Genomic DNA, 26,846 nt, shown 5'->3' on the forward strand with positions numbered 1-26,846 from the left:
AGGTGAATCGGTTGAGAAGTTGATGAGCCTACGATGTGTAACCAAGATAATCTTTATCTTTCAGTGATTGTGGTAATCTGCAAGGACACTTGAAGCTGCCGTGCGGGATTTGATAAATATAGAAACAAGAGTTCAAGACACACTCTCAGAAAATTAGATCTTAACAATGGGGTTATTCTTAAACAAATCAGATGTTTCAAATGAAATTGTTCTTAATGATTTTTTTCATTTCTTTTTTCATACAGCTTCCCCCTTACAATGAAACAGTTACGTGTGGTATTAAGTCCACAGGTAAGTTTCATCATGGTTAGAAATCAACATCCTTTTTTGAAAACGTAGTTGGTGAAACTTCCCTTAGACTTGTTACAAGCTCTTTTAAATTTATTCTTTAGAGCTCAGTCAGCAGGCGTATGTGTGTATATTTCGCAGGTTGCTTTTTTAAACCGATTTATTGCATGAGATGGGCAAGACTATTTGAAAATATTGCATTGAACTTCAGCTTATTGGTGTGGACGTGCTTACTTCTTGATTGTGTTACCACACAGTCTTAGTGTCCTGCTGAAATAGTGCAGTAGCTGTAAAAATCTGGAGGCCTGGAGCCTGCTAGAGAACTTGGACTGAAGAAGCAACTAACTTGCGTGGCATTCAGCTGGCCCTCTTCTAAGGCCACAGGCTGAATATTTTCTGGCAGTTTTAACCTGAAGACAGCTCTGCAAGCGTTGCTCTCTCCAGTGTTCCCTTTGACACTGTTTCTGTCTGGCTCAGCTATTTTTTTTATATTTTTTTCTGTGAAAGTATGACTCGATGTAAAAATGTGTTACGGAGTTCCTGTTTTAAAGCTGTAACAGTCACATTTCTTCTCCATCTTAGCCCTAAACCTTACAGTTAGAAAAAGAAACGTGGCCATACTTCATAGTTGAATAAAGCTGAAAGCTAAGTAGGAGTCACCCTGTGATTATAGCTCTGCATCGTATAAAACTTTCTCAATATTTTATGCAGCAGGTAAATTAGTGTTTTTTTTTTTTTTTTTTTTTTTCTTTTTTACGGTGAACCCAAGGGAAGAACAAGGAAGCTGAGATTTACCAAGATGTATATGAGAGGGATAAAAGCGACATCCAGATATTCTTCAAAATAATCCAGGTGTCTGACAGGACATTGCTCAGAAGTATTTAAGAGGACCAAAATGCACATATTAAAGTTTAAGTCCATATGATCATTATGCTTAGCAACTTTGGTCTTAGGTAAATAAGAGAGTCAGTCATAAAGGGGACAACAGATCCTACTTGAAAGCAGATGTGCAGCATTCTGAAAATTGGGGAGCTCTGTTTTAGCTCAAGACCCTTTTTAGGACCCTGAGTAGTTTGAAGGAGGCGTTTAACAAGTTCAGTAAAAGGCCCATGGAGCAGTGCAAGCTGTTGCTGATGGCCGGGACATCCAGTCACACATTGTTTTGTCTAACTATGGGTTTAAGTTCTGTTAAGACTTAGATTTCAATGTTAACAAGCCATGCAGAAAGTTGGTTTGTACAAATGTTTTTCAGATCATTCCTAGACCCTGAGAGAATCCCTCCCAGCCCTGAGATTAGGTAATGACAGCAAATTAGGCTTTGCCTGAAAAATGTCTTTAACAAGCTTGCACTGTACTGTGCATGCATATTACCACTGTGATGGCTGCATAGGAAGCTGTGGAAACTAAAATGGAATGCTGTGCTTATGCAGAGTATTTGTAATTAAAACGAGATGACACCTACTGACCATGTTGTCACCCCCTAGCCTAATTTTTTCTGCTCATCTTCAGTATTTAACTTTATTACATAATCAGAAGATTTGTTAATACTTAAATAATCAAATCATGGCTGAAGCTCTAATATTCAGAACTGTGTTCAGACTAATTAGTGCCAAGTATTCACAGCTTTGGTTATTGTACCTAGACTCTGTCCTGGGAGCATCTGTTGATGCTTGTTTCAATATGCTACCATGTTGTTCCTGACAAATGCATCTGTTTCAGTCCATTCAGGGAGTGTGCTCTGAACTAGATTGAAATAAAATCACCCAGAAGCAAAGTGGAAGGTCAAAACAAACAAAAAAAAAACTCTCATTTTTTTTAAAGGAACTTGACACAATCTTACAGCAAATGAGCTTCTGCCAGCCACCCATAAACTAACCATAGCGTAGGTACTGGTGTTTATTATTTTATTCCTGGTGTAAGGTTCAGTGCTTCAGTTGTCATCCTAATTTGTGTTAAATGCTAGAATATCAGTTATACTCTTGGCTAGATATTATCGTACAAAGTTTGCATTGCACCTTCAGCTAAATCAACTTTCTACCACAATTTTAAAGGATATGTTTTGTTTTCTGCTCCCCACTTGCCCTGAGTTGGCTCTTGTGATTGTCTAGTGTACAGTAAGCTGATTAGCTTACCAGAACAGAAGAAGATACTCTTGTGGATTATTTTTTTGCCAGGTTAGACTTTGGTGTCACAAGTGCTGGAAGCTTGCTGGTGAATGGAGGAGCAGTCTGGGAGGGCAGACCTGAACCCCCTCGCTTTTAGCTGTGGTAGACTTAACTCGCCCACAGAAGGAAACCCCAATCTTTATTTCAAAGCAATTACTATTTTTTGATTCTTTTTCCAAACTGAGATTTTGGAAAAGAAACAAAAGTTCCAGCTTATTTTGAATTGGCAGGGATTTGAAACAATTCACTCTTACTGTGGCTGGAGGAATATTACACGTTATGAGTTGCTGCTTGTGCTTTTTACTGTTCTAACAGCAGGTAAAGAACTAGCTCTCGGTTCATGTGTGAACTAACAAGTTGCTACATCCTCAGATGAACTAATGAGGACTAGTTATGTTGTGGATTTGTGTCCCGTGTCCTCTAAAACCCATGGCCAGCCTCCGCAAGCAAATGAAGCTGCGGCTGGTTTTGAGCTGTGCGTCCTGGCAAGGCAGTCAGCGCGTAGCACTGATTCAGTAGCCAGTTACTGTTGGTGCTGAACAGAGTTAGGTGATGCCTGAGATCTCCCAGCCCTTCCCTCTTAAGTGGTATCAGGCAACATCACTCCACCTCCCTGCCTCCAGGCTGTGGATTTAGAAAGAAACTTAAGCTCTCTCTTCTGCTGGGTGATAGCTAGTGCTGATTGCAGAAGTAGCTGGTGAAAGGCAGCCTGACAGGCACAGTGTTAGGAAATCCTGGGTGTGGGGGGAAGGCTGAGCGAATTTGAAATTCAGGCTCTTGTTAACACGATTTAAAGAAAGCAGGTTTGTATGGAGAGTTTTTCTCTCTCCCTTTTAAAGTTTCTTTTAGCCTAACCGGCAGCCAGATCAAAATTGATAGAGGTCACATCTGTCTACAGCTCATTAATTAACGTATTGAGAGAAAAGCAATTAACAACTGTATTCATATTTTTATATTGTAATTTAGCATGAAGTTCTATTCTGAAATTGTGTGAGCTACTGATCGTGCAAGACATTATATATGATTACTTGACTGATCTTTATTAATTAATTTGGAGTATTTTGCTATTGCATGCATCAGACCTCAACACACGTTGAATGTGTGTTACTCTTCACTTGATTTTAAAAATACGTACATCTCATTTTTTTTCGAAGTTAATATTTTTGCCAACTGACTTTTCTAGAAAGGACTTGGGGAGTTTTGAAACAGTTATGTAGCAAAACTTTCTCCACTAGACTCTGTTCTTTCATAGGATTATTTCCTTGATTCTCCTTTGGGAACTTCTGCTGAGTGATTTCATTGATATACTTGAAAACACGCACCTGTTGACATGTCATACATAAGTTGGTCAAAAACGCTGAAAATTTTTGGTGTACCAACTTATTCTATTGGAAATAGTGCTCAGTGTTGTTTGATTCTCTTGTAAAAGTTTTAAAAGTTTGAAAAGTGCTTTTTAGCTCCTCGTCTTAGAGCAAACAGAAAATATTGAAATTCATGTATTTGACACAGTGACATTCGTATCATAGGAAGACCTGCAAATCTAAATGACCTGCAAGCACTAAAATGTGAGCTCACCTTGAACGTTTCTGAGACTCAGAAATTTCATTAATTTTATCTCTATTTGTGAAAATGGTTGTAACTGAGGTAGTCAGTGTTAGTAGTTGGAGCACATTCATTATAAAACTAATTAAGTTCCATGAAATTGCAATACTTTGTGGCTGATAATTTTTAGTGATATTGATATTCTCATGCCTGCCATGAGAATATTTCTTAGCATTTCATGTCAAAGTTCCAGGATAAATTTAAAAAACGTAATCCACAAAATTCTCAGCATTGATTGTACATACAAGTTGAACATTGACTTGCATTGAGGTATGTCTGTTCCATTTCTTGTCTTGGAATCAGTCATATATATCACACTGTCAGTCATACATTCAGCTGTCATAAAATTCAGTAAGTTATTGATGAGCTTAGAGTTCCAAAAACTAGTTGCACTGTTTCTGTACAATTTAAAATGAAAATATTTTTCAGTTGTTCATGATAATGATAAATCTTTACACGCCAGGAAAAAAAGTAACAAACTCTACATTTTTAGGGGATAAACTGTTACAGTCTTGCACTTTCTAGTTGCCTATGGAAAAGGCTGACTTTAGAAGAAGTGTGGAGTTAAATATTGCACCATATTCTAGATGCACTTGCTCCGTAATTAACTTAATGCATTCCATTGCTAAAGTCATTGGGTTTTAATAGTTATTCTTAATAGGTCAATTTAACAGGCGTTCCTTGCAGGAACAGTGCAGTGGTTTTGAAAATTACATATTTTAGGAAAAACCGTTTAAGAAAAGCTGAGATAGACTCTATAGTCTTCAGGAAAATGATGCTTTTAAAATGGTCATTAGGGTTGAGATAAAGAACAAGAACAATTTTTGTTTGAGGGAATGTTGTTTGTTTTCTGCGTTGCAGGAAATACTTTTTTTTTTCCTTGATTTTTGTAGCTGTTTGATTAGATGTCATTCAATAACTAAGGTTTGCTTTCTTTTGTCCAGGGGAAGAGTATCAGAGAATTGAATTTGGTGTTAATGAAGTTATTGAGACAGAGTCCTCTGTGCTAAATAACACTGACTACAGTATTTCAAGCACTCTGAATCCTCAGGCTCCAGAATTCATTCTCAGTTGTGCACCTGCTCAGAAAACCCCTGATGATAGCCTCAGCGAAACAAACTACAACTCCATTGACTGCCAGTTCAGCGATCCAACCCTCGCTTTGGACAGCGGTTCTAACGCTGAAAACGATGGCTTGTCTGGAGGCCTCGGGCAAAGGGAGCGCAAAAAGAAGAAAAAAAGACCCCCTGGATACTACAGTTACTTGGAAGACGGCATCGCTCCCACAGAAGCTCTTGTAAATGGCCATGCAAATTCATCGGGACTGAACAGTATAAGCACGGAGGATACGGAACTGACGGGAGACATCCCCTCCCTGGCCACCCCAAGGACTTGCAACAGCCCGGACAATTCTGTGGACTTCGTTAACGAAGCTGTTTCTGATGATTCTGTTTCTAGCGCACTAGACAATACCAGGACTGCAGGGCAGCCTGAGGTATGCAGTGTTACTAATTCTGAACAGTTTTGCATCCCCTCAGAGACTGGCAGAGATAGCCCTTTAAGGACAGCTGTTGTACAGTCTTATGCTGGTACTGATACTACTGAAACTCTTGGCGTTACTAATGGACAAACACTTGAATCCTCGGGTGAGGACACAGCTGCCAATGGGGTAGAATTGCACACTGTGGAAAGCACTGACTCAGACCAAGCTAAGCCTGAGGAAGCTTCACCTACTACTGAGGCAACTGTCCCGGTTGCAGGATCAGTCCCTGTTAATCAGCCTGCAAAATCGTGGGCTAGTCTTTTTCACAATTCCAAGCCCTCTGCTTCCACATCTGTGGTCTATGTTGAGACTAAGTATACCCCTCCTGCCACATCTACTCTGGTCCCTGAAAAACAGGTTGAAGTCAAAGAGGGGCCTGTTCCAGTTTCAGAGGATCCTGTAGCCATAAAGATTGCAGGTATAGTTAACACACACGAGTGGATGGTACAGTAGAAGGGTATTGTTTCTTCGCTTGTAAACAGGAGTGCACAGTGTTGAGAGAAGGTTCCTCTGCTAATGTTCTTAATGAGATGACTGTTAATACACAGCTGGGAAAGGTGCAATTTAAATAAGCTAGGTTTGTGTCCCCCAGAGTTGAGTAAACATTGCAACGAGACATTGTCATATTGTACCAAGTGCAGTAAAAATAGTGCTGCTTTTCAAACAATATGCTTAAATGGTCTGTGATTTATTTTTTTTTAATGTACTAGTTAGATTCGACTGTATACTGCTGTAATAGGGAGAACACATTAGAAAAGTTTGTTTTGAAAACAGTGTGTCATATTATCTGGTATTTACGATCTTGTAATGCATTCCAGAAAAGAAAAGTGTTAATAATATTTTTGTGCTGAAGTACCTGAAATTCCTTGCAGGAGCTTAAGTGTAACACCTAAATAGGTTCTGCTTCAGGAATGCTAATTCAGGAAATAGTATTTATATTTATGGATCTGTTGTTTTAATGGTTTGTCTTCCGAATTTTGATGAATCATCCTTACCCATTTTAAACTATATTATTTTATTCAGAAGTAATACTATTTGCTGCCTGTTAGAGTAATCATAATGAACTGTCCAAAGGGTACATTTGGAAAAAATGTGTGATATAAAGGCTCGGACTGTTGGTATTGTATCTGTAGTTCAATGACAAATGCTAGCACGTGAATGACGTTTGTTTTCCAACTGAATCTGCAAAAACATGAAGAAAAAGAGCCAGTTAGTTGTATTTTATGTCACTGAACAAAAATAAGTATTTTAAATTTGTGAAATAGTCCGTATGTAAAAAGGTTTTTGCAAAATCCTGCCGACTTAGGCCAGAAGCTAATTTACAAGTACTGCAGCAGTTCATGTGTGACAACTTCAAGTCAAAGATCATTTTCTCCTCTAACTGGAAGCTGACCTGGAGATTTCTGTTCAGGATACCCCGAAGTACATGCCTGCCACGCATCCACATGCTTGCTCAGTAATTGTCTCGTTGCTTAAACCTGTCTGCTGAGAGGAAAGTTTATCCTGTGTATTTTTCATTTGAGTGTCACAAACGCAGTTGGCTGTACTAAGGTGTGTGTATGTGCAGATCCTGGTTTGTTGGAACCCATACATGCAGTGTATGTTACACTCTAAGCTTACGCTATCGTTTGGTGATTGATTTTAACTTAAAACTTTTGTGGTATCAGTAAAAATAGAACTGCTTACCACAGATGAAGAAGTTACTTCGTCTTGTCCAAGTTGCTTCAGCTGTAGGTTAACTTCGTACAGAAACAGTAAATGTCTACAGTTTTTTTGCCACCAGGTGGGAGCAGAGCTTTTATTTTGTCTCAATATATTAAAATAGCAATGTTATTTTTATGCAGTTTTCTTTTGCACCTTTGCTATTAGCTTGCTTTGCAGCGGAAAACATTGATTATAGATCCTTTTTCCAGTGAAAAGGAATACATCTGCTCATTTCAGTTAATTTAGGTAGGAATTATATTGCTGCAATTCCTGTAATTCAGGTGCTGCTGATTTTACTATAAAATGTTTACACAAGCATCTGTATGCCACTTGATCAGTGCTTTGCTCTGTGGAAGGAGGGGACTTTCTTTAAAAAACAACAATAAATGAAAGAGATGGTGTACCTGTTTCCAAAACAGGACTGAGAACACTTTATTATGTCCTTTGTTTCTACACCCACGTACAAAAAGGTGTTATGTAAGTGTTTTGAGTTCAGCAAGCAAAGTTAGCAAATCTTCTGACTTAATGTTGGAGCTCTGAGGCCCTTCTGTACAGCTTCTGTTTAGAACAGATGCTCAGGACACGAGCACAAATGCCTTTTCCATGGATGAATCAGTATTTTGTACCTTAATTTCACCAGTTGCTACACAGGGATTAATGGTTCACAGGCACCTTGAAATTAATTTGATGCCACTTCATTCATCCACAAAGGTCTGTGGCTTCTTAGTCCTCGAGTTAGATGAAAGCTACAAAAGGTGAGGTGAGATTCAGGACCAGAAAACAAAACCGTTCTCACGTTCATCTTCATGGGGACAAAAGTCCCGAACAGTTAATTTTAGTAAGTGGCTAAGGTGTGTTGTGAGTGGCTTTACTGGCATCGCTAGTAAAGAGGTAAAGGGAACTTCTGAAGCATGTTATGAACAGTTGATGTTTATTTGGCAAAACTTGAGGAAATCTGGGAATAGCAGAGCGGTGGAGGAGAAGAGGTGCAGGCTTGCATATTTAGAAAGGGACCATGGCATGAGTTCTTTATGTTAGCCTGATTTAAATGCTAGGACAAACATTTTAATAATTCATTTCCAAGGGATAGTACGGTTATAAATATTCTATATCTGTCAAAAAATACCAAACTTGGTCAGGTTTAACTTGCCACATTTCACAGCTAATAACTGCACTGTGGTGAATAACTGGATGATAGTTGATAGCCCTGAGTAAGCTAGGAAGACTAGCTATTCTCTGGGTAGTCTTTTAACCATGTTTTTGGTAGCGAGGAAGAATTTCTGTGGGGGAATCTAAAAAGATTTTCTGAATCCTGTTTTCTTGCAGTATTTTCATTATGGATATGGAGGATGGAATGAACAGTGCACATAACGTTTGTTTAAGCAGGCAGTTTCAGATGAATTGAAGAACACATTTCAAATCTGAATAAATCTGGAATGCTTGTAAATTGAAAGGAACTTAATCCAATAAAGATAAACGTGGAAAGATACACTGGAGCAGAAATCAAATGCAAGCATACAGTATGAGGAAAAATTGTTGTTAATAGTACTAGAGAATAAAAGGATCTGTAAACTCTAGGGAGTTTAAAAGTGTCCTGAGTAAAGCTGAAGATGACTAAATTTGATTTCCAGTTTGTCTTAATACCAATTTATACAGCAAAGATGGAAGGTAACTGTTGTAATTCTGTTGTTGCTGATGAGGACTTGATGAAAATGTTTTGTTCCTCTTTGAGCTTTACTTCCCTGGGAAGATGTAATAGTGCAACAGAGAAAAACAGAAGTAAGATTTGAAAACTGTAATCTTTCAACAAACTTGGAAAATGAGGATTTACTTTGTCTCAGAAGAGATTGTAGGAGCTGCTATGAGAGATACTTCAAATATATAAAACAAATGTGAATTCCAGTTAGTGATGTGTGCTTTAGAATAACTTCTCTCATGGTTTTAAATGTATTTTGCTTTCTTTCAGTACTCTTGTAAACGTTATTTTACTGTGTGAATGTTAGATGTGGTATGAAAATGTGGTATTGAATGTAATTACTGTAAACAAAAATAATTCTTTGTTAAAACAAACTTGCTGCAGTTACTTTAGACATTGTTTACAAAGCAGTTTTATGACCACAAGAGGATGCTAAAGTCCCTAATAATATTTTTATTCCATATGGTATGGTGTGAGGAAAAATAAAGTTAGCCTAAAAAGGTATTGGTAGGCGTTAAAAACGAGCTTTTTGGTTATGTTTACCCTAGTTTTCAACAGTGATTAGTTATGTTATAGGAAGTATATGTTAGTTATGTTATAGGAAGTATATGTTAGTTATGTTATAGGAAGATTGAATGTGTGGACAACACGTTTAAAGCTTTGCTGCATTAATATATTCTGAAATGCCTGAGCATTAATAATTCAATGGCAAATACATTTCAGCAGTCCCAGAAGGATTTTGATCTGTACCCGCAGTAGGGGCTGAGGTCTTCCCTGTTAGATCTGTTTGCTCTCTGCCCTTTTGGGTGCCCAGCTCTTTATGTCATAGAGGACTGATATTTATACCTTCTGGTTTTTGGTTAGAACTGGCATGTTCAGAGCTTATAGTTGCAGAGAGACTGGAAGAAGCAAGCCATGGATTTTTGCTATTATCACCTCCTCTACGTACTGCTTTGTGCCTTGTTCTCCTGTCACCTTACTGTGTCTGTTTAGACGGTTCTTGTAGTGAACAGCTCCAGCTCTTAAGTTTATGTGGTGTGTAGCATGATGGCTTTAGAGGCCCTCACATTCATTATGAAACCAAATAACCCTCTTGGTAGGCAGTTGCTATGTTTATTTGCATTTTCTGTTTTGTCTTGTATGCTTCTAGTCCTTGTTTCACAAATGTAAAACATGCCAGACCCAATATTTTCCTTAAACGGGTTTTATTTAGGTACATAAATAATAGGTCAGACTTCTAGGAAAAACTCCCCTGCTTGCTCTCCATTTCGGAACTGTGACAGACTTCAGTTTATGAGCCACAGTTTTTACACTTGTGCCATTGCTGATAGATTTGGAAGTGTGAAAGCAGTAAAGCTTTAAATTGTGTAAGCCAGTAAGTAATCCTGTAGATATTAAGTCTTAAAGCAGTAAATAAAACATTCTGTTCAGAAGACTATGTTAATATCTGCCCGTCCTGTTTGCACGAAGATATTTTTGCTGTATGATAGTGTATGTTGAAACTTGTAAGCTAAGGCTGCTATATCAGCATCAGTTCTCTTTGGAGCAGGGGAGGAATTTCACAAATGTTCCATACAACTGGTAGCAAGGGATTGCAGCTAATGGAATTTATATCTACATATGCATCTATATCTATTTATCTAAATAAAAGAATCTTACGGTAGTAAAATAACGATTAAGACAAATAGTTCTCAGTTTTGAAATGACAGTGATTATTTTTTTTATACACCTGACCCAAATTCCAGGATGTCTTCTGCTGAAGAAATCTGTCTGATTGAAATTCGAACCCTGTTTAAATGAAGTTAAACTTACTTGCTAAAGTTTCTGGGAATCTTGTTAACTCATTTGCATTATTCTGTAAAGCATTAAATTCTTGTGTTGATGGCTAGCATGTGCATTTTATTGATGCTCAATTTACTGTTTCTCATTCTGCAGAAATACTGGAAAATGTAAAACTAATACATAAACCAGTGTCTTTGCAACCGCGAGGGCTGATCAACAAAGGAAACTGGTGCTACATCAATGCTGTATCCTTACCTTGGAAAAAATTAATATGCTTAAGTTAAAACATGTATTCTATCTGTCTCAAAGTTTTCCTGGTTTACTCTGGTAAGTACTGCAGAAAAGTATCTTCACATAACAATGCTGTTGATAAGATGTTTAATGCGAGCATCTGGGTATTCGGGTATCATTGAACTCAGTGTCTGAGGTTCTCTGCAGCTGCTTGCACAGTCCTGTTCAGTTTCTCTTACCTCTGTCAAAATATTTCAGACCTGTAGTTGTCTCATGACTGGAAGGAAACCTCCTTGTAAATTCTGGTTGTGTTTACTCATGGCTCTTTGTGCAACAATTTAAGTGGTTCTTTTGTTAAGTGCTAGTACTGCTAGTGAAAATATTAAGACTAATTTCAAGACCGATCATTGCAGAACCTAATAACCTATTTCCAGGTGAGCAGTTCTGCTTTAAATATCCACTTCTATCTTATAACCGATTCTGCACTCATCTGATTTTCTGTATTAGCTCCCAGTGTTCACTCTTAACATGTTCCATGAGAATTTGTTACTGAATTTTTGCGCACTCTAGGGATCAGGTTTATATCTCACTAGCTGTTGAGAAAGCTGCCTTTTTTATTTATTTGCCCCTTTAGTATTGTAATACATTTCCTCTGTTCACTGTTTTCATCATGTAGTAGCAGATTGATGTTTTTAAAATATTTTTCTCCCAAGGCATACTGTAGTTTTACTGGTTGCTCTAGACTTGTCCCTAAACCAAAGAATGTTTCACATCACTGTTTTGGTTACGAGGGTGAATCCACCACCTTTGTCTTCTGGCTTCTTCCATTGTTTTTAGAAAACACACAAATGTTTCCAGGTTATCATGTGCTGACTTTCAAATAGTTAATTTTGTGAAGTCATTCCTGTGAAAATAGCTTTCCTCTTCTGTTCCTAGACCAAATGCTACCTTCATCTTTAGTTAAAGTATTTGGAATGATTAAAAGGTCAGTGAAATCACTGCATGTTTCAAGATGCTGGGGTTTTTAAGTAGGACTTCTGTACATTAATAGCTAATATTTTAAGAAAAGTCCGTCCATGAGTTCCACTGTAGTTATCAGATTAGTCTACATAATAAAGAATTAAGTTTATATAGTTTTAATATGATTGAATATTTGGTTAATATGCAGATTGTTTTTTCTGAATATTTCCTTAATGCCACTGCGTAGACCCTGCAAGCCTTGGTTGCTTGCCCTCCAATGTATCATTTAATGAAGTCCATTCCAATGTATTCAAAATCACAGCGGCCGTGTACCTCAACACCAATGATAGACAGTTTGTAAGTAGCTTGTTTAAAAAAATAATCTGCGATCGGATTAAGCTTATTAAGAAAGCTCTAGTGATTGTTACTGCAACTGATAAATGCTAGTATCTATCCAAAAGTTTATTGTGCTTTTTTTTTTGATGACGCTTTACTTTCATAATGAACTTTATATTTTATAATTACTTGAATTGTCAAGGAAGATATTTCCTATTGCCTAAGTACAGCTTTTAATTAATGGTCTATGTGCAAAAGTGAACTGTGAGAACTGCAAGAGCTAATCTAGCACCTCATCATGATTAGCAACAGTCCAGTTAATTTTTATGTCTGAGCATTGAGACTTCCGTAGTGATAATTTAGGGTTTTTGGTTGTCTGTAATGACAATGATCTAATTTTACTATTTGTCCTTTTAAGTCTTAACTTGCTGCTCATGTGTAGTTGTTCCTTCCATTCTGTTTCAGTGTTCGTTTAATGAATGAGTTCACTAATATGCCTGTACCTCCTAAAGCCAAACAAGGTGAGTGGGAGTGGAAGGAGAAAAGTCTTTTAAAAGCATAATAAGAAAGCTTTGGGGTAAGGATCTACATTGTGATGTACCTAAGACCTGTAAATAGTGGTATTTGATCCCTTCAGACTTCGATCTTCAGACTTTGAGGGTTTCTAGGTATCTTTAAAAGTTTGCAGTTACTTTTCTGTCGGTGTCATATTTTTTCTTATTGGTATTTCGTATCTAGAGGTCATACGTGTTGGACCTTATATACTTTATTCCGTTTGGTAGATCAAATGTACAAATGCAATAAGAATATATATATTTTATAAAGGTTAGCTTAATTGTTAAGATGTCTTCTGGTAACATCCCCACCCTAACAAATCATTTGGTATTCACTGTTTCCTTCCTGATATATTTCCAGCTGTTTGGTTTATCAGCTTGCTCAGTTCTGTAATTCTGTGTTGTTTCTTTTTTTTCCCCTTAAATACTTTGCACATATATTACTTCAGAACAAAACAGGGCCATAACAAGTCTCTTCAGCAGTTAGAGATTCCCTGCAGGAATGTGATCATGGCTTTTAATTCCTCTCCATCCTGTGCGCTATTGCAGTGTTAAAACTTTGTATGATTCTTGATAATATGTGTTTAGGATCAATGACACTTAGGTAGTGGGGAATAGAGCATTTTTCAGTGTAAGTAAACCATTACAGGTTTCTTTGTTCTATCTCTAAACCAAATCTGTTATATTACAAACTTATAGAAATAAAAATCAGTTTCAGGAATGTGTTTATGTAACATTATAAGAAAATACCACAAGGCCTTGATTGTTCCAGTGATTTCCAAGCAGTTCAGACATTTCTGTGGTTTGCTGCTTTTAAGTCTTGTTTCTGTAAAACAAATCTTACTGCCTTATGCAACTTATTTTACTTCTAGGTCATTTTCATTGTGTTGTAGTTTTCAAGTCTATTTTCTGAGGCCCTCCTTTTATTACTGTTAAGTTGAACACTGTGTCGAAATGTTTCAGGAGTGTTTGTTTTTTTTTTCCTCCCTCCCTGCAGGAAGGAAAAGTGATCCATTACAAATACTTCCCTAAAACAAAGGTAGTACAAAAATTTAAATAGAAGCAGAATTAGTTTTTTTGTGGTGGTTATGGATATTCTTGTTAATCTTCATAGTGTTAGGTGCAAAAAGAGAGTACTAAATTTTCCAGACCATCTGTAAGTAAATGTCGAATCAAGTATGATGTTTCTTGAAGAAAAGATTATGGATGTGAGAGTTGTATCTTAAGGAGAGTTGTATCTTAAGCATTCTGACCTTCAGTTACTTGGCTGAAACTGTAAAAAAAAAAAAAAAAAAAAAAAAAAAAAAAAAAAAAAACCTGTTAATGAAACTGAATTTTGGATTCCAAAATCTAGTGATGTGTGAAATGATTATGAAGGTATAATGTAGAAAAACTTCTGTATGATGTTACTTATATATACTTCTCTTTGTCTTGCAGCTTTAGGCGAAAAAATTGTGAGGGACATACGACCAGGAGCTGCCTTTGAACCTACGTATATTTATAGACTTTTGACAGTTATCAAATCAAGTCTGTCTGAAAAGGTGTGGTTTACAAGTCTCTTATTTCTGTAATTGCATCACAAGAGAGTCAATATACTTAAAACAACGTAAACACCCTACATACATCAGTTTCTGTGCCTAAATATCACCAAAATCAATTAGTTGGTAGTTAGTTATAATTAAGCTAGACTTAAATTGTAGGAAGATGTTCATAAGAACTTTAACAGTTTAATGTGTCAGAATAATGAAGAAAATGGAACAGAAAATCTTCTCTTTCTATAGGGAAGGTACTGTATTGATTCCAATTTAAGAAATGATCAGTTGTTCGTTTCTGCTTGGGATTCAGCATGGAATGATGGAAGTTCCAGTGAGGCTTAAAAATACCATTTCAGGTTTAGTTTCAATTTGAAGAAAAGATAATGGTTCAAGCCATCTTTTCATTTGGGCTTGGTTTGACTGCAAGTTTTGGTATTACTTCTAAAAGAAATTGCAAAAATATTATAAACTAGCACGTTAAATTAAATATGTATCAGAAAGAATGAAAAAATGCTTGTATCTAGGTGAAGCTTATGTATGTACTCACTGTCATGGTAGGTTATCAATTAACATGTTGGCTCTTTTTGAAATAAAAATGAGGGGCTGTTACAATAAAATTAAAACTTTAACTTTGCACTTTAGACTCAGTAGTTGATGAATTTTAATGGGAAAGCCAGGTGTTCAATGTCCTCTGTCTACTGTTAAGTTGAAAATATGAAAATGCCATACAATTCTTTGAATTTTTTTTTCAGGGCAGACAAGAGGATGCTGAAGAATACTTGGGATTTATTCTCAATGGCCTACATGAAGAAATGCTGACCCTAAAGAAACTTCTTTCTCCACATAATGAAAGTTAGTTTTTTTCTGTAGCAAATTTCATTTCATTCAAATACTCGTCAGTAAAGATGTTTCCCCTTTTTTTGTGTTAATTTTGTCATACTGAGAAATGTTTGGAGTAGGAGTTGAGATAGGTTTAGAAAGCTACATTTTCAAGGACTCATCATATGTATTTCAAAAATAATCTTTTGCTAAAGTCTGTCCAGAGGATAAAGTAAGTCCATACTGTTTACTAATAACCTGAAATGCTGCACTGTATTTGTAAAAGCATTATGCTTCTATAGACACTGAGTGATATCTGATAACACGTGTACCCAGCCCTCTTGAACCCAAAATTTCTGTATTACAAATTTTTACTGAGCTCAATTGAACATTATTTGAGGGTAACTCAAGTTGATTGGCCTTGTCTTAAGCATAGGTATGTTTCTCTGCCATTCATAATATCTGCAGTGTCAGTTGTTTACTGGGGTTTTGGCACTCTCCACAGAAGTTCAAAAATATAAGCGTATTTTGTCACTGATCTTGAAACCACTGTTGATTAACATCTCTTTTTGGAAGTGCAGTTTTCTAGACTAACGGCTAATTTATATCTAATTTAAAACAGAACATATTCTATGACTTAAAAAGTCTTATTGACACAGGGGGAGACAAGAGACAAGTTTTCTTTGAAAGAAGTGTTAGGATTTGTACACAGCCTAAAATGCCATTTTATTTTACAGTGGCTTTATGTCTGGGTCCCATATTAAAAATGAAACAAAACACTGTTAGCCAAGTATAGAGTTTAGATCACCAGCTACCAATTTCTATTTAGCAGGGTAATTTTTTTATGATATAAAATGATCATTCCCTATTTTGTTGTTTAACTGTATGCAGTTTATAGCCTCCTGACTTTGGCATTCATAAAGAAAATATTTGCTAAGTCTTGGGTTCCCTGTAAAATATCTGTGCAGAAAGGGAGTTGTATTTAATAATAGCATAATTATGTTTCCAGAATAACACTTGACTGTCTAATTTTCTAACCAATAAACTTATAACTAAAATATATCAAGCTTTGTTAGAAAATTACAGCTGTTTACATACACTTATCAATGAGCTGCTTTCTGTTCATATATGGATAGGTCCAGCTATGAGGGAACCAGGAACGTACTAATTCTCATTTTCCTTTTCAAATCTATGGTCTGTGAAATCTCGATAATCTGTGAAAACATTTTATCTTCTGAAAAAAGTTCATGTCTTCCTTTTAAGTTCTTTACCTAGATGCAGATTTATTTGAAATATATATATATATTTTTTTTCTTCTTCCCTTTAAGAACTCACAGTTTCCAATGGCCCTGAGGCTCAGACTGTTCATGAAGAAGAGGAGCAAGATGAACAAGGAGAAGGCAGTGAGGATGAATGGGAGCAAGTGGGACCTCGCAACAAATCATCAGTCACTCGACAGGCTGACTTCGTTCAGACTCCAATTACTGATATTTTTGGCGGTCATATAAGGTATAGTACTTGTTAGCAAAAGATGTTGAGACTGTAGGCTGCTTTGCCTTCACAAATAACTTCTTCCTTGTTGTGTTTTTCACAGTAATGGGGTAGAAGAAATTTAAACATTCATCTCTCCCTGCAGAAAAAAACTGTTGTACCATGAAGCATACGTTATGCAAGTGAGGGTCCAGAAGGTGAACCGGAATGATCAAAAGATTGATCCAAATGGATCTGTGATTTTTTGTAGAGTATGAATTTTTTTAAGTAATTTAAATGAACAGGTTGTTCAGGGAACAAAACTCCTCAATTGCATATAGAGGAGGAGTGTGAAATGTGTGCTTTGTGTAGTCATATTAATATCTAAAAATTCCGAAGAACTTTATAGCTACCTAATTTTTGTGAACTCTGAGGAGCCTTTCCTCAGAACAGAAAGGGATAGCGATATTTGCTAAGAGCTAAATGCAATCAGTAAAAGAATTGAAATATAATCAAAAAATTGTTAACTTTTTATTGTTTAGACACGTGCTTCACAGTGGCAGGAAAGTTATGTGTAATAGTTAATAAATAAAACGTTAAAGACGAAAGAAGTTTGGAAAAATGTAAATCGCTGCAAGATGTTACAGGAATGAAAAGAGTGTGGGACATTACTTGTATTCAGGTCTGATACCAGAGGAAGTCAGAAAGTGGATACTGAAAGACTGTTTTTTGGAAAGGACACCTCATGGCTTGTTTGGAGAAATGTATAATTTAAAATGAAAACAAGGTAAACACTTATTAAAAACATATTCTGAAACAAAAATGCTAGACTTGACGAATTATTTTTATATTGGAGACAGACACTTAATTGCTAGTGTTTGACTCCTTACGTTGCCAGGTATTCAGTCCAGAGGTGTGAATAATGCGGGCTAGTGCCTTCTGACTGGGGAATACAGTGAAATTATTCTTTACGGATTTGAGTCAGACAGCTGGCAAATAAAATGATATTTTCCATAAAAATTGGCAGACAGATGTTTGTATGTATCGAAATTCCATGTTGATGGTATCTTCACGTACCCAAAGTATTGTTAATACCCTGTAGTGTTTTTTATCACGGTTGGAGTCTAGATCTCTGTAGGATCCCATCAGTATGGTAAATTACGAATATTTAGGGAATGCTGTCTTCTGTAGAAATCCACAGGAAGTGACATAAAATAGAGGTGGTACTGAAAAAGGCAAAAACTTGCACAGAGTGACAGAACCACAAGGTCCGATCTGACATCTGTTGTCTACAGTCACCACACCCATTTTATTTAGCCTCCAAACTAGGTCACACAATTTACCGCAGAAACAGTATCCAACATTGTGATGTTGGAAGGCTTCCTCCTCTGGGGCTGAGGGTGGAGATAGGAAGGACTGAATACAGAATTGCCAGTAGAAGTCTACCAAAAAAGCATCAAAAATTGGAAAAAATCAAATGGAAAAAGGAGCTAGGAAAACATGGTGTGAATTGGCATCTTCTGTCTTGGGTCAGACTATTAAATGCCTATTTAGATGTAATCAGTTTATTTTTTTTAATGCAGTGTGAGGCTTAAATGTAAGCACATAGAAGAGTTACGTCGGGGTCTGGTTTGTTCACGTGCAGAGACCCTTTTGATTTTTTCACCTCATGCGAATTTCAAATATTAGTTACACAGGCTAGCTCACATCCAGTTAGAAGCCTGCTAAGTATTTCCATAAATAGCAACAACTCTTCCCTTCAAATGAACTGTTATTTTAAAAGAATATACATATAATGTATTGTTGAGGTTTAAGCAGGGTAGCAATGAGCAGTTTCTGTTTTCATGAAAAAATTGTATCTTGGAACAGTACTGCTAACTGTAGAGTTCTTAGAATACATGAGATTATTTACTGAAAATGATGGATTTTTCCTTGATCAACTGAAATTTCTAATTATTCTGATTACTAATTTTATCTATGGAAAACTAAATTAAAACTAAACTCCATCAAAGGTTTTGCTGTCAGATCCATTTCTGCATTTTGAAGAAATGTTGCAATCTCATTTCATATAACTTAAAAAAAATATATATATATATATTCAGAATATCATCCATATTATTAATGAAATCTTTAATCTATGGACTCGAAAACAGTTGGAGTTGCTAGCAATTTTCTGTTGATTATTGCACTAAATAATGGTTAGCTTAAAAGGGCTGGGAAATGTATCCAAAAGCAGCAAGACTTGCACAGTGGAGAGTTTGTTTGTTGGAACACTGTGCTTGCCATGTGTTGAAGGTTTTGTCCTTAAATATAGCCAAGGAGGAAGTGTTAAACTGAAATAAAGATGCTACTGTTTTTCATAAGCTCTCTTCCCTCTGAAGAATATATGTTTGCCAATATAAAGATGCATTGGCTTTCTGTTACAGCTTCAGAGCTTTGCCTGAATCAAATGGAGTCTTTTGACAGGAATTTGCAGTAGAAGCATAAAACCTGTATGTTAGTGTTTCATATATAACGCAAAGAAGATTCAGCACGGCTGCATGAATTATGACAATGTTAATTATCTTACTTTCAGGCTTAGTGTGGCACTATGATAAACTGAACAATATCATAAACAAATTATTTCTTTAGTATAAAACAAACAGCTGGGACTTTTTAATGTAAGTACTGCTTTCAGAATAAAATAAATTCTTGAGCCATGTTTGATGGTCTTCAGGAAATCGGGAAGAGTCCACTCAGTGCAGTGACGTTGTGGTTGAAGAGCCTACTGTCTCATTGCACGAAACAATTAGCACCAAGCCAGATTACTTACAGGCTCCAACTGAATGTACTACAAAAAAAACAGGAAACGTTCCCATGCCCTAGGTCGCTACCACTACCAGTTTTGCAGAAGTCTCCAGTTTTTGTACAAAAGAGTACATAGACAAAGTCTGGACACAGAAAATGATGGGAGGAAAAGGAAATGCCAGTCCTTGACGGAGCACAGTTTATATTTCCTATGGCAAGATCTAAGCAAACAATTTAAAATCAGTATGAAATTGGACTTAGTGGCTGAAAAAAATACGCATTTTTATTGCAGAATTTGAACTTCATTGTTATTTTTTACAGTAAAATGTAGATTAGATAAGGATTAGTATTTTTGATTTCTGAATATTTATTTCAAAAGCATAACTTCAGAAATCTGATGTGATAAGGGATTGTTTTAAAATGGTAGGAATCACGGTTCTGGATTTACATACAAGCGTTGTGTGCCTCTCTGCATAAAGAGCTGGGTTCCAAACATACTTGCCAAAAGTAGGTATGTTTGACAGAGCAGAAATATTTTTGTGGTTGGCAGTTTAGAAACATACTTTAGTGGCCAAGGTAGGAATACAATTAGGTATAGTTTGGACTTCATTTTAAAGCTGTTTTACAATTTTTACAAAAATCTAACTATAGCCCTGTGGTATCTTACCTGCTTTTTTAATGTAAACTATTCCCACTCTTGAGACTTTTTTTTAAAACCTAAATCATACTTGGCTGTGCTCTGCTATGAAACACAAGTGTTTTTGTTTCCAGCTCAGAATAAAATGGTAGAACTGTCTGAAGGCTCAAGATGCAAATCATTAGACTTGATCGTAAATGTTTTAATGTCTGATACTTTGTCTTTTGGTCCTAATTTGTGATAGATTATTTTCCTTTCCTGTATCCACATTTCATGTTTACATGGGAGAGAAGAAAATTGTCCTGAGTCGAATCTTTTTAAATGCGTGATCAAGAATTTCCCCATTTCTCTTTAACTATCTGATGCTTACCCAATAACTGTTTTAATCCTTGCATAAATAAAACAATTCATATGTAATTCCAGCCAGTATGCTCTAAGGGGGTGTGAAAGTCATTTTACTTGGCATTAAAGTGTATTTAAGTTGTTGAAACTTACGCTTAAGCTTTGTATTTGCTTGTTTTGTTTTGGTTAAACTATTAATTGAGTTGCCAAGGTAGACTTTGATTCGTTATAACTTAAAAATTCTGCATTGTTGAAAATTACTTTGCTTTTTTACATTTTTTTATTTTTTTTCCATAGATCTGTTGTTTACCAGCAGAGTTCCAAGGAGTCTGCTACACTGCAACCTTTCTTCACCCTACAACTGGATATCCAGTCTGACAAGATACGCACAGTTCAGGATGCGTTGGAAAGTTTGGTGGCAAGAGAGTCTGTCCAGGGTTATACCACAAAAACCAAGCAAGAGGTGTGTTTTGTTGACCCCTTTTTACAGTCAAATATTAAACTTTTTTCAAGGGTTTTTATTCAGCTCTTGGTTTACAAATAGTTACTTGAACACTATTCCTTATGTTAATAAAAGAGGTACTAACCTTTTCAGTGTCCTCCAGTGGTAAAACGTAATACATTTGAATACATACAGTGAAAGTCATTCAAGGAAGAGAACTAACTTGTAAGCAGAACCGTGCCTGTAAATTAGTATGTTTTCGGAGTTGGTGTAGTAATTGGTTGAAGATTTTACTTGAGTATATATTAAATTAACAGGGTAAACTGTGATAATAATATGTACTATTCTGAGCAAAATGGCTTTAGCTAATCTTAACATGCTGATTCCTAGGGATTGCCAGGTGTTCTTGCTAAAGGAGCAGCTCTTCAGAGCATTGCTTGAAAACACACCGTAGCGTTGGGAAGAAAACTCTGGTGGCAGTACGCTTGCGTGGTTGTCTGTGTTTTTTTTCCCTGATGGGTTTTTATTTACACATTTAACTTACAAATCAACAATGAAACTAGTTGTTGATGGCTGGCTTGGTAGAGGCTCATGCAGAACCTCCCTAAAACACACAATGATCGTTATCGTTGTCTGGAATGATGATCTAAAATCTTTCAATAGCCAATAGAACTGCTTGAGTGTCCATGACAACTATGTAGTTGCTTGGTTTGCTTTACGCAATTTTGCAGGAATACTGTATTCAGTTTTAGGTAGTCAGTTGAACAAGATTATTCTTTACAGTTAGGGAATATCCAGAAGAGAGCAAACAGTGAATGGCAGGCTAAAAGCTCTGGTACAAAAGGAAAGAACAAGGGGCAGGAGCTGTTCAACATCAAGAAGAAACGATATGGAAGTAGAGGGGTGAAACTGGATTTAAGACATGGCAAAGGCTGCTCTAAAAAGGAAGAGACTTAATTTTTCTGTGATACTTGAACAGGAAATAGGAACCTGGCTGAGCTTGTCTGAGGTGCTTGTGGAGTTGTCATTGCTACTTAAGAGAAGGTTAGAGAAACGCCTGTCAGGATTTATACGAACTGTTCATCGTTGAATTAGAGGGGATAGACTGGAAGACCTTTAGTGATCTCCAAGCCCCGTGATTTTCTGTCACTTGCAGAACAAAACATCTTGGTCCTCCACACTCATTGTGCTGGGTCTGGCTGGGCCGGAGCTAACTTTCCCTGCTTTTTTTCTTTTTGCTTCTCTATAGCCTTTTTTTTGTTTTGTTTTGAGAAGGAGTGAGAGTGATTGTGATGCAGTTTACCTGCCCTGCAGGGTGAAGCCACCAGACTCATGCAGCTCTGCTGACTGCTTATCATAGTTTTCAAATGATACAGTGCATAAAAGGAATAATTGCTTGAGAACTCGTGATACAGAGTAATAAATTAAACTTATTTCCCTAGTGAGATGTTGTCTTGCTTGTTACAGGGTACATTACTAAAGAACATCATCTCTGTTGTGCATGGATTGCTCAGATGACAATTTTTCATACACTTGTTGTAATTGCTTTCAGTAGACCAGGATGGAAAGAGACTCCTCAGTTGTAGTTGTTCTGTCTGGCATTTTATTTCTGGACCTCTTAGTTTTCTAAATATGCCAAATAAAAATAGGGTCAGATTAAGAGAAGATGGACTACTTTATTTGAAAACCTGAAGGTGGATAGCTGAAATTTGTCTGCTTTGTATGCTCAGTAGGAGTGAGTGAGTGTTAGTGAACATATATTTCTCTGGTCGTCTTCCAAGTAGAAGAAACATTTGCAATGCATACTCATCAAAATTTACCACATCAATTTTGTTTTGCTAGTCATTCTTTTTTTTTTTTTTTGGTTTTTACTGCAGATGGTATTAAGTTCTTTACTGACAACCCAGTGCTCAATTACAAGGTTTGGAATAAATGGGTGTTCAGTTTAGGTGCTGGAGGTTTGGTCTGCTTTATATTTTAGAGTCTGAATGGAAATACAAGCATTGACAATGTCTTTTAGATTTTTTTTTTTCAAAAGAAATTCAAGTCAAAATAGCTGCTCTAGTACTACAAATTGTAGAGAAAACACTGAACATGTTGACTTTTAGGACTTTGCAGATAGTAATTTTCTAAATGTGTTGCAAAGAAGCATTTCATCATCATTTTCCAGATGGGGAACTCAGGAACTTTTGCTAAAGCTAAAAATCCTATTGTATTATTTGAAATTTTTTATTGTCTTCTGTTTGTTTTTAATCTGAATTGTATTCTTTACAAGTGCTGGGCATAAGCAATATATATGGAAAGAATAATCTTCCACATATGCGAATGATTTCTCTTAAAGTTTAATTTTTTGAGTTACTAGAGCTAATTTTGAATTTTATGTGTGTATTAATATAAACAGGAAATCACTCTGAGTTGCAGTTCAGTTGAAAATAAATAGGTAGTTTACACAGATGTTTAAAATGGAATGCCATTCTCTTGTTGTTTATGCCTCTCTGGTTCTTTGTGGTCAAGCAGATCAGTTCCTGAAATCTTGAACATTGAAACAGTGAATATATATATGTATGTATTCGAAAGGCTTAATTTTTAACTTCGTTGGAGTGATTTTTTTTTTCTTATTCGCAGACCTGTTCACGTTTTTCTAACAGAAGTGAATCTTCTCGAGCAGGAAAGTAGCCTTGCTTCATTTACTTTTCCAGGTTACCTTCCTCAAACTCCTTAGAAGGAGTCTTCACATCCCCTGGAGCTCTCAAGCTGCTCCTTGAGGCTCATACAAATATTTTCTTAGGACTCTGACTCATGTTCACTAAACACACATTTGTGGCAGTATTTGCTGGTGGTGTTGCTGCCAGGAATCGGGGCCCCTAGCAGTGTCAGGACAGCAGAGCGCGTGCCTGCTCCTCAGCTGCTGCTCTCCAGCCTGGCACAGGCACACACAGCTGCTTTGATCTGCGATCTAAGCCAATGTGCTGGAGGAGGTGGCACAGCTGAGGGGCAGGCGTCTGGTCCCATGCACCAGCTGGGTTACTGGGGGTGGAGAATGGCAGCTGCTGAAACCACTGCAGTGACGTTCTTCAGCATCCTCCTGTTTTTGGGCTGGGCTGGGACCTGTGAAGTTCTTTTTTTTTTTTTTTAATTGCACAAAACTGGATTAAAGATTTGGGATTGAGAAGACTCAATTCCAGGAAAATCTTGAAGTAGTGTTAACTGTGTGAATCGAGTGCATATTTTTTCCTATATATAAAACCTATCCAGATTTGCTCCCTAAAAACAGGAGCCATTCCGTGCTAAGGTGCATGGTACATGCATGCTCCTTTAAGTTCATGGGAGAATTGTGTGAACCTCTTCTTGTCACCTTCCCTTTCACAGTCTGCCTTACAGCTTCTTTTTTCTGCATGTTATTCCTGGAAGATGGACAGGTGGGCACCAGCAGGCACTTACTTGAGTGGAAAAGAACAGGGCTCTGTTTGGTGTGCTGGTTTAAAAAAAAAAAAAACAACGAAAAGCACAAAATAAAACCTCTCTTAAAGCTCAGAAGCTGCCACTGTTGCCAGTGGTTAGATGGTTTTTGGATGCAGGAAGGTGTATTTTGAACCCTTAGGCAGTAGGTAAAATTTTACAGTTTGTAGAGACTATTTCTGTTTCAAATGTCAAATTATTTCTTGTAAATCGGATTAGCTCAAATCCGTGAGGAAGTCAAGTGCCCTACAAAATCTGCTTGCTTCAGCATCGTAAGAGGCCTAAGTTTTAATGGTCAGGCTTGGAAAAGTGATAGCTTTTCTGCATGAATTTCTATTCTACATTCAGTAGCAGAATTTGTTGAAATGCAACATGCTGATTTATCATAAAGACCATGAAAGTGGCATTTCTCAATCAGAAAATTCAGGAAAAAAACTAAAGCAATTACCTGGACATTTGTTTTTTACTTTAGAATTTCTAGGAAGGCAAAAAATTTTTCTTCTTAATCCAGTTTTACATTTCCAGACAGTAACTTTATGGGTAACTTGGCTAAAGATCCAGTATGCTTTAAGATTTTAAACTGCAGTTTTTATTATAAGTTAATAAATAAGCTGTATTATATTATGTAGACTTTTTTTGTGCTAATGTATTTCAAATTAAATACAAATTTTAAAGGAGTTGAGCAGTCAACAAGAATCAGTTTTTTTCATCTTTGTTTTGTATTTTTAGGTGGAAATCAGTCGAAGAGTGACACTAGAAGAACTCCCCCCTGTTCTTGTTTTACACCTCAAGCGGTTTGTATATGAGAAGACTGGTGGATGTCAGAAGCTTATCAAGAATATTGAGTATCCTGTTGATCTGGAAATTAGTAAAGGTAAAGATTTTTGAACAGAATTTTCCCCTTTTTTGGAAAGAACAATGTTAAATTCTCTAGTGTATTATCTGTGTGTTTTTCTTTTTTGCTCCCAGATTTGTGCACAGTATTTCTTTTCCATGAAGGGCATTGCCACCTAGAAACTTTAGTAACTTGGATGAATGTCTTGTATGCTTTCTTTTTTCCTCTCTAGAGAGAATATATTTAGACTTTTGGGTTCAATCTTGCTGATTTTGACATTGCCTGCAACGCATTTCGGGCCACCGTTGTGCAGTGGTGAAAGATCTTACAACCTTTGCCACATCCTAGGCATTGAGTTGGCTGCATAAGTGTTTCCTGCAGATGTAAGGAGTAAGGTTGTAGGCTGAGGACATACAGTGGAAACGACCCTGTTCACCAAGGGCTATGTTACTACCCAAGGCTGTTGCCAACTAATACTAGATACTTTTATGTCAGATTTCACTCAGAATTGGCAAACTGTTGTAATAAATAGTGGCTGATGAAAGGAAATCGGTACTTTATAGAAAATACAGCCTGAAGACAGACTAGGAAGCAGCATTTCAGAGGTTAAATGATAAAGGTCTGCCTTTTAATAAATATTTTAAGAGATGTTGATTTTTATGAACTGCGAGAACTTGCATGTAATCCAGCATCTGAAGCTTGCAGCATTAAATGCATTTTGTTTTGATCTGACAAGATGACTGTTAGCCATCCAGCTGAGATAGGGAAAAAAAAAAAAGAAGATTAATGATTACTAATCATTACTAATAATCTCAAGTTGGATAACATACTTTGTCAGATAGTAATATGCTTTTGTTTTCCGTAATATTTAATTTTAAAATGTCTTAATGGGTATTTGTAGAGCTAATCTGAGCTGCCATGACGGGCAGTTCAAAGATGACTTGGAATCAGAAATGGATTTCCTCATTTTCTGACAAACAGAGTGAAAGGAAGAAAATGTCTAACCTGATCTGTTGCCTGTTTATTTCTTTTTTTTTTTTCATGATAGCTTTAAGCCTTCCATGAATTCTGGGTTTCAGCAAACCTCCAAAATTCATTGCTTTCATTGCCAGGTATCAGAATCTTGAACATCCTTTAAAAAATACAGGAGACATTTTAGTTCAAACTTTGTCCATTATGCTGGTGTTGGTTTCTCTGTTTTTAGAAATAATTGATGTCTGTTGAAACTGAATTTCCACATTTGCTAACTACTGTCTTTGACTTTTTTCCCTCCTCCAGAGCTACTGTCTCCTGGTGTGAAAAGTAAAATTTTTAAAGGCCAAAGAACCTACCGGCTCTTTGCAGGTATGTTATCTGTAATTATCTGTGTGCCTCTAGTTCCTATATTGCAAATACAAATTCTGCGTATAGAATTCTAGAAACCCTGGAGTTTTCTGGATGACGTAACAGTTTCTTTTAAGTTACACTGAAATAACTTGGGAATATCAAGTTCTGTTAGTGATTTTTTTCTGTGCATATACACATATAATGCTGTATCTCTATTTATGTATCTGACTGTTCCAACTTGAAACTCTTACAAAAAGAGTTCTGTAGCAGATCCATCCTGAAAAATATCACCAAAAGTTGAAATACAGCTGTAATATGGTTGTGCCTAAAATG

The 26,846-nt window shown here is 36.5% G+C and overlaps 1 protein-coding gene across 1 annotated transcript in view; it reads left to right on the top strand.

The window, feature by feature from the left end:
* The window catches only part of USP10 (ubiquitin specific peptidase 10), a 50,895-nt gene that overhangs the window by 20,599 nt on the left and 3,450 nt on the right, over positions 1–26,846 (top strand). The window contains exons 3-13 of the mRNA XM_083851550.1: positions 246–291; positions 5,000–6,016; positions 10,934–11,025; positions 12,219–12,328; positions 12,773–12,828; positions 14,299–14,402; positions 15,149–15,248; positions 16,544–16,724; positions 20,749–20,914; positions 25,082–25,226; positions 26,466–26,531. Of these exons, the coding sequence (XP_083707676.1) occupies positions 246–291; positions 5,000–6,016; positions 10,934–11,025; positions 12,219–12,328; positions 12,773–12,828; positions 14,299–14,402; positions 15,149–15,248; positions 16,544–16,724; positions 20,749–20,914; positions 25,082–25,226; positions 26,466–26,531 (2,083 nt within the window). The remainder of the gene's footprint in view (positions 1–245; positions 292–4,999; positions 6,017–10,933; positions 11,026–12,218; positions 12,329–12,772; positions 12,829–14,298; positions 14,403–15,148; positions 15,249–16,543; positions 16,725–20,748; positions 20,915–25,081; positions 25,227–26,465; positions 26,532–26,846) is intronic.

This window comes from Anser anser (assembly GCF_964211835.1).
Source record: "Anser anser genome assembly, chromosome: 11".
In the NCBI taxonomy this organism is placed as follows: Eukaryota; Metazoa; Chordata; class Aves; order Anseriformes; family Anatidae; genus Anser; species Anser anser.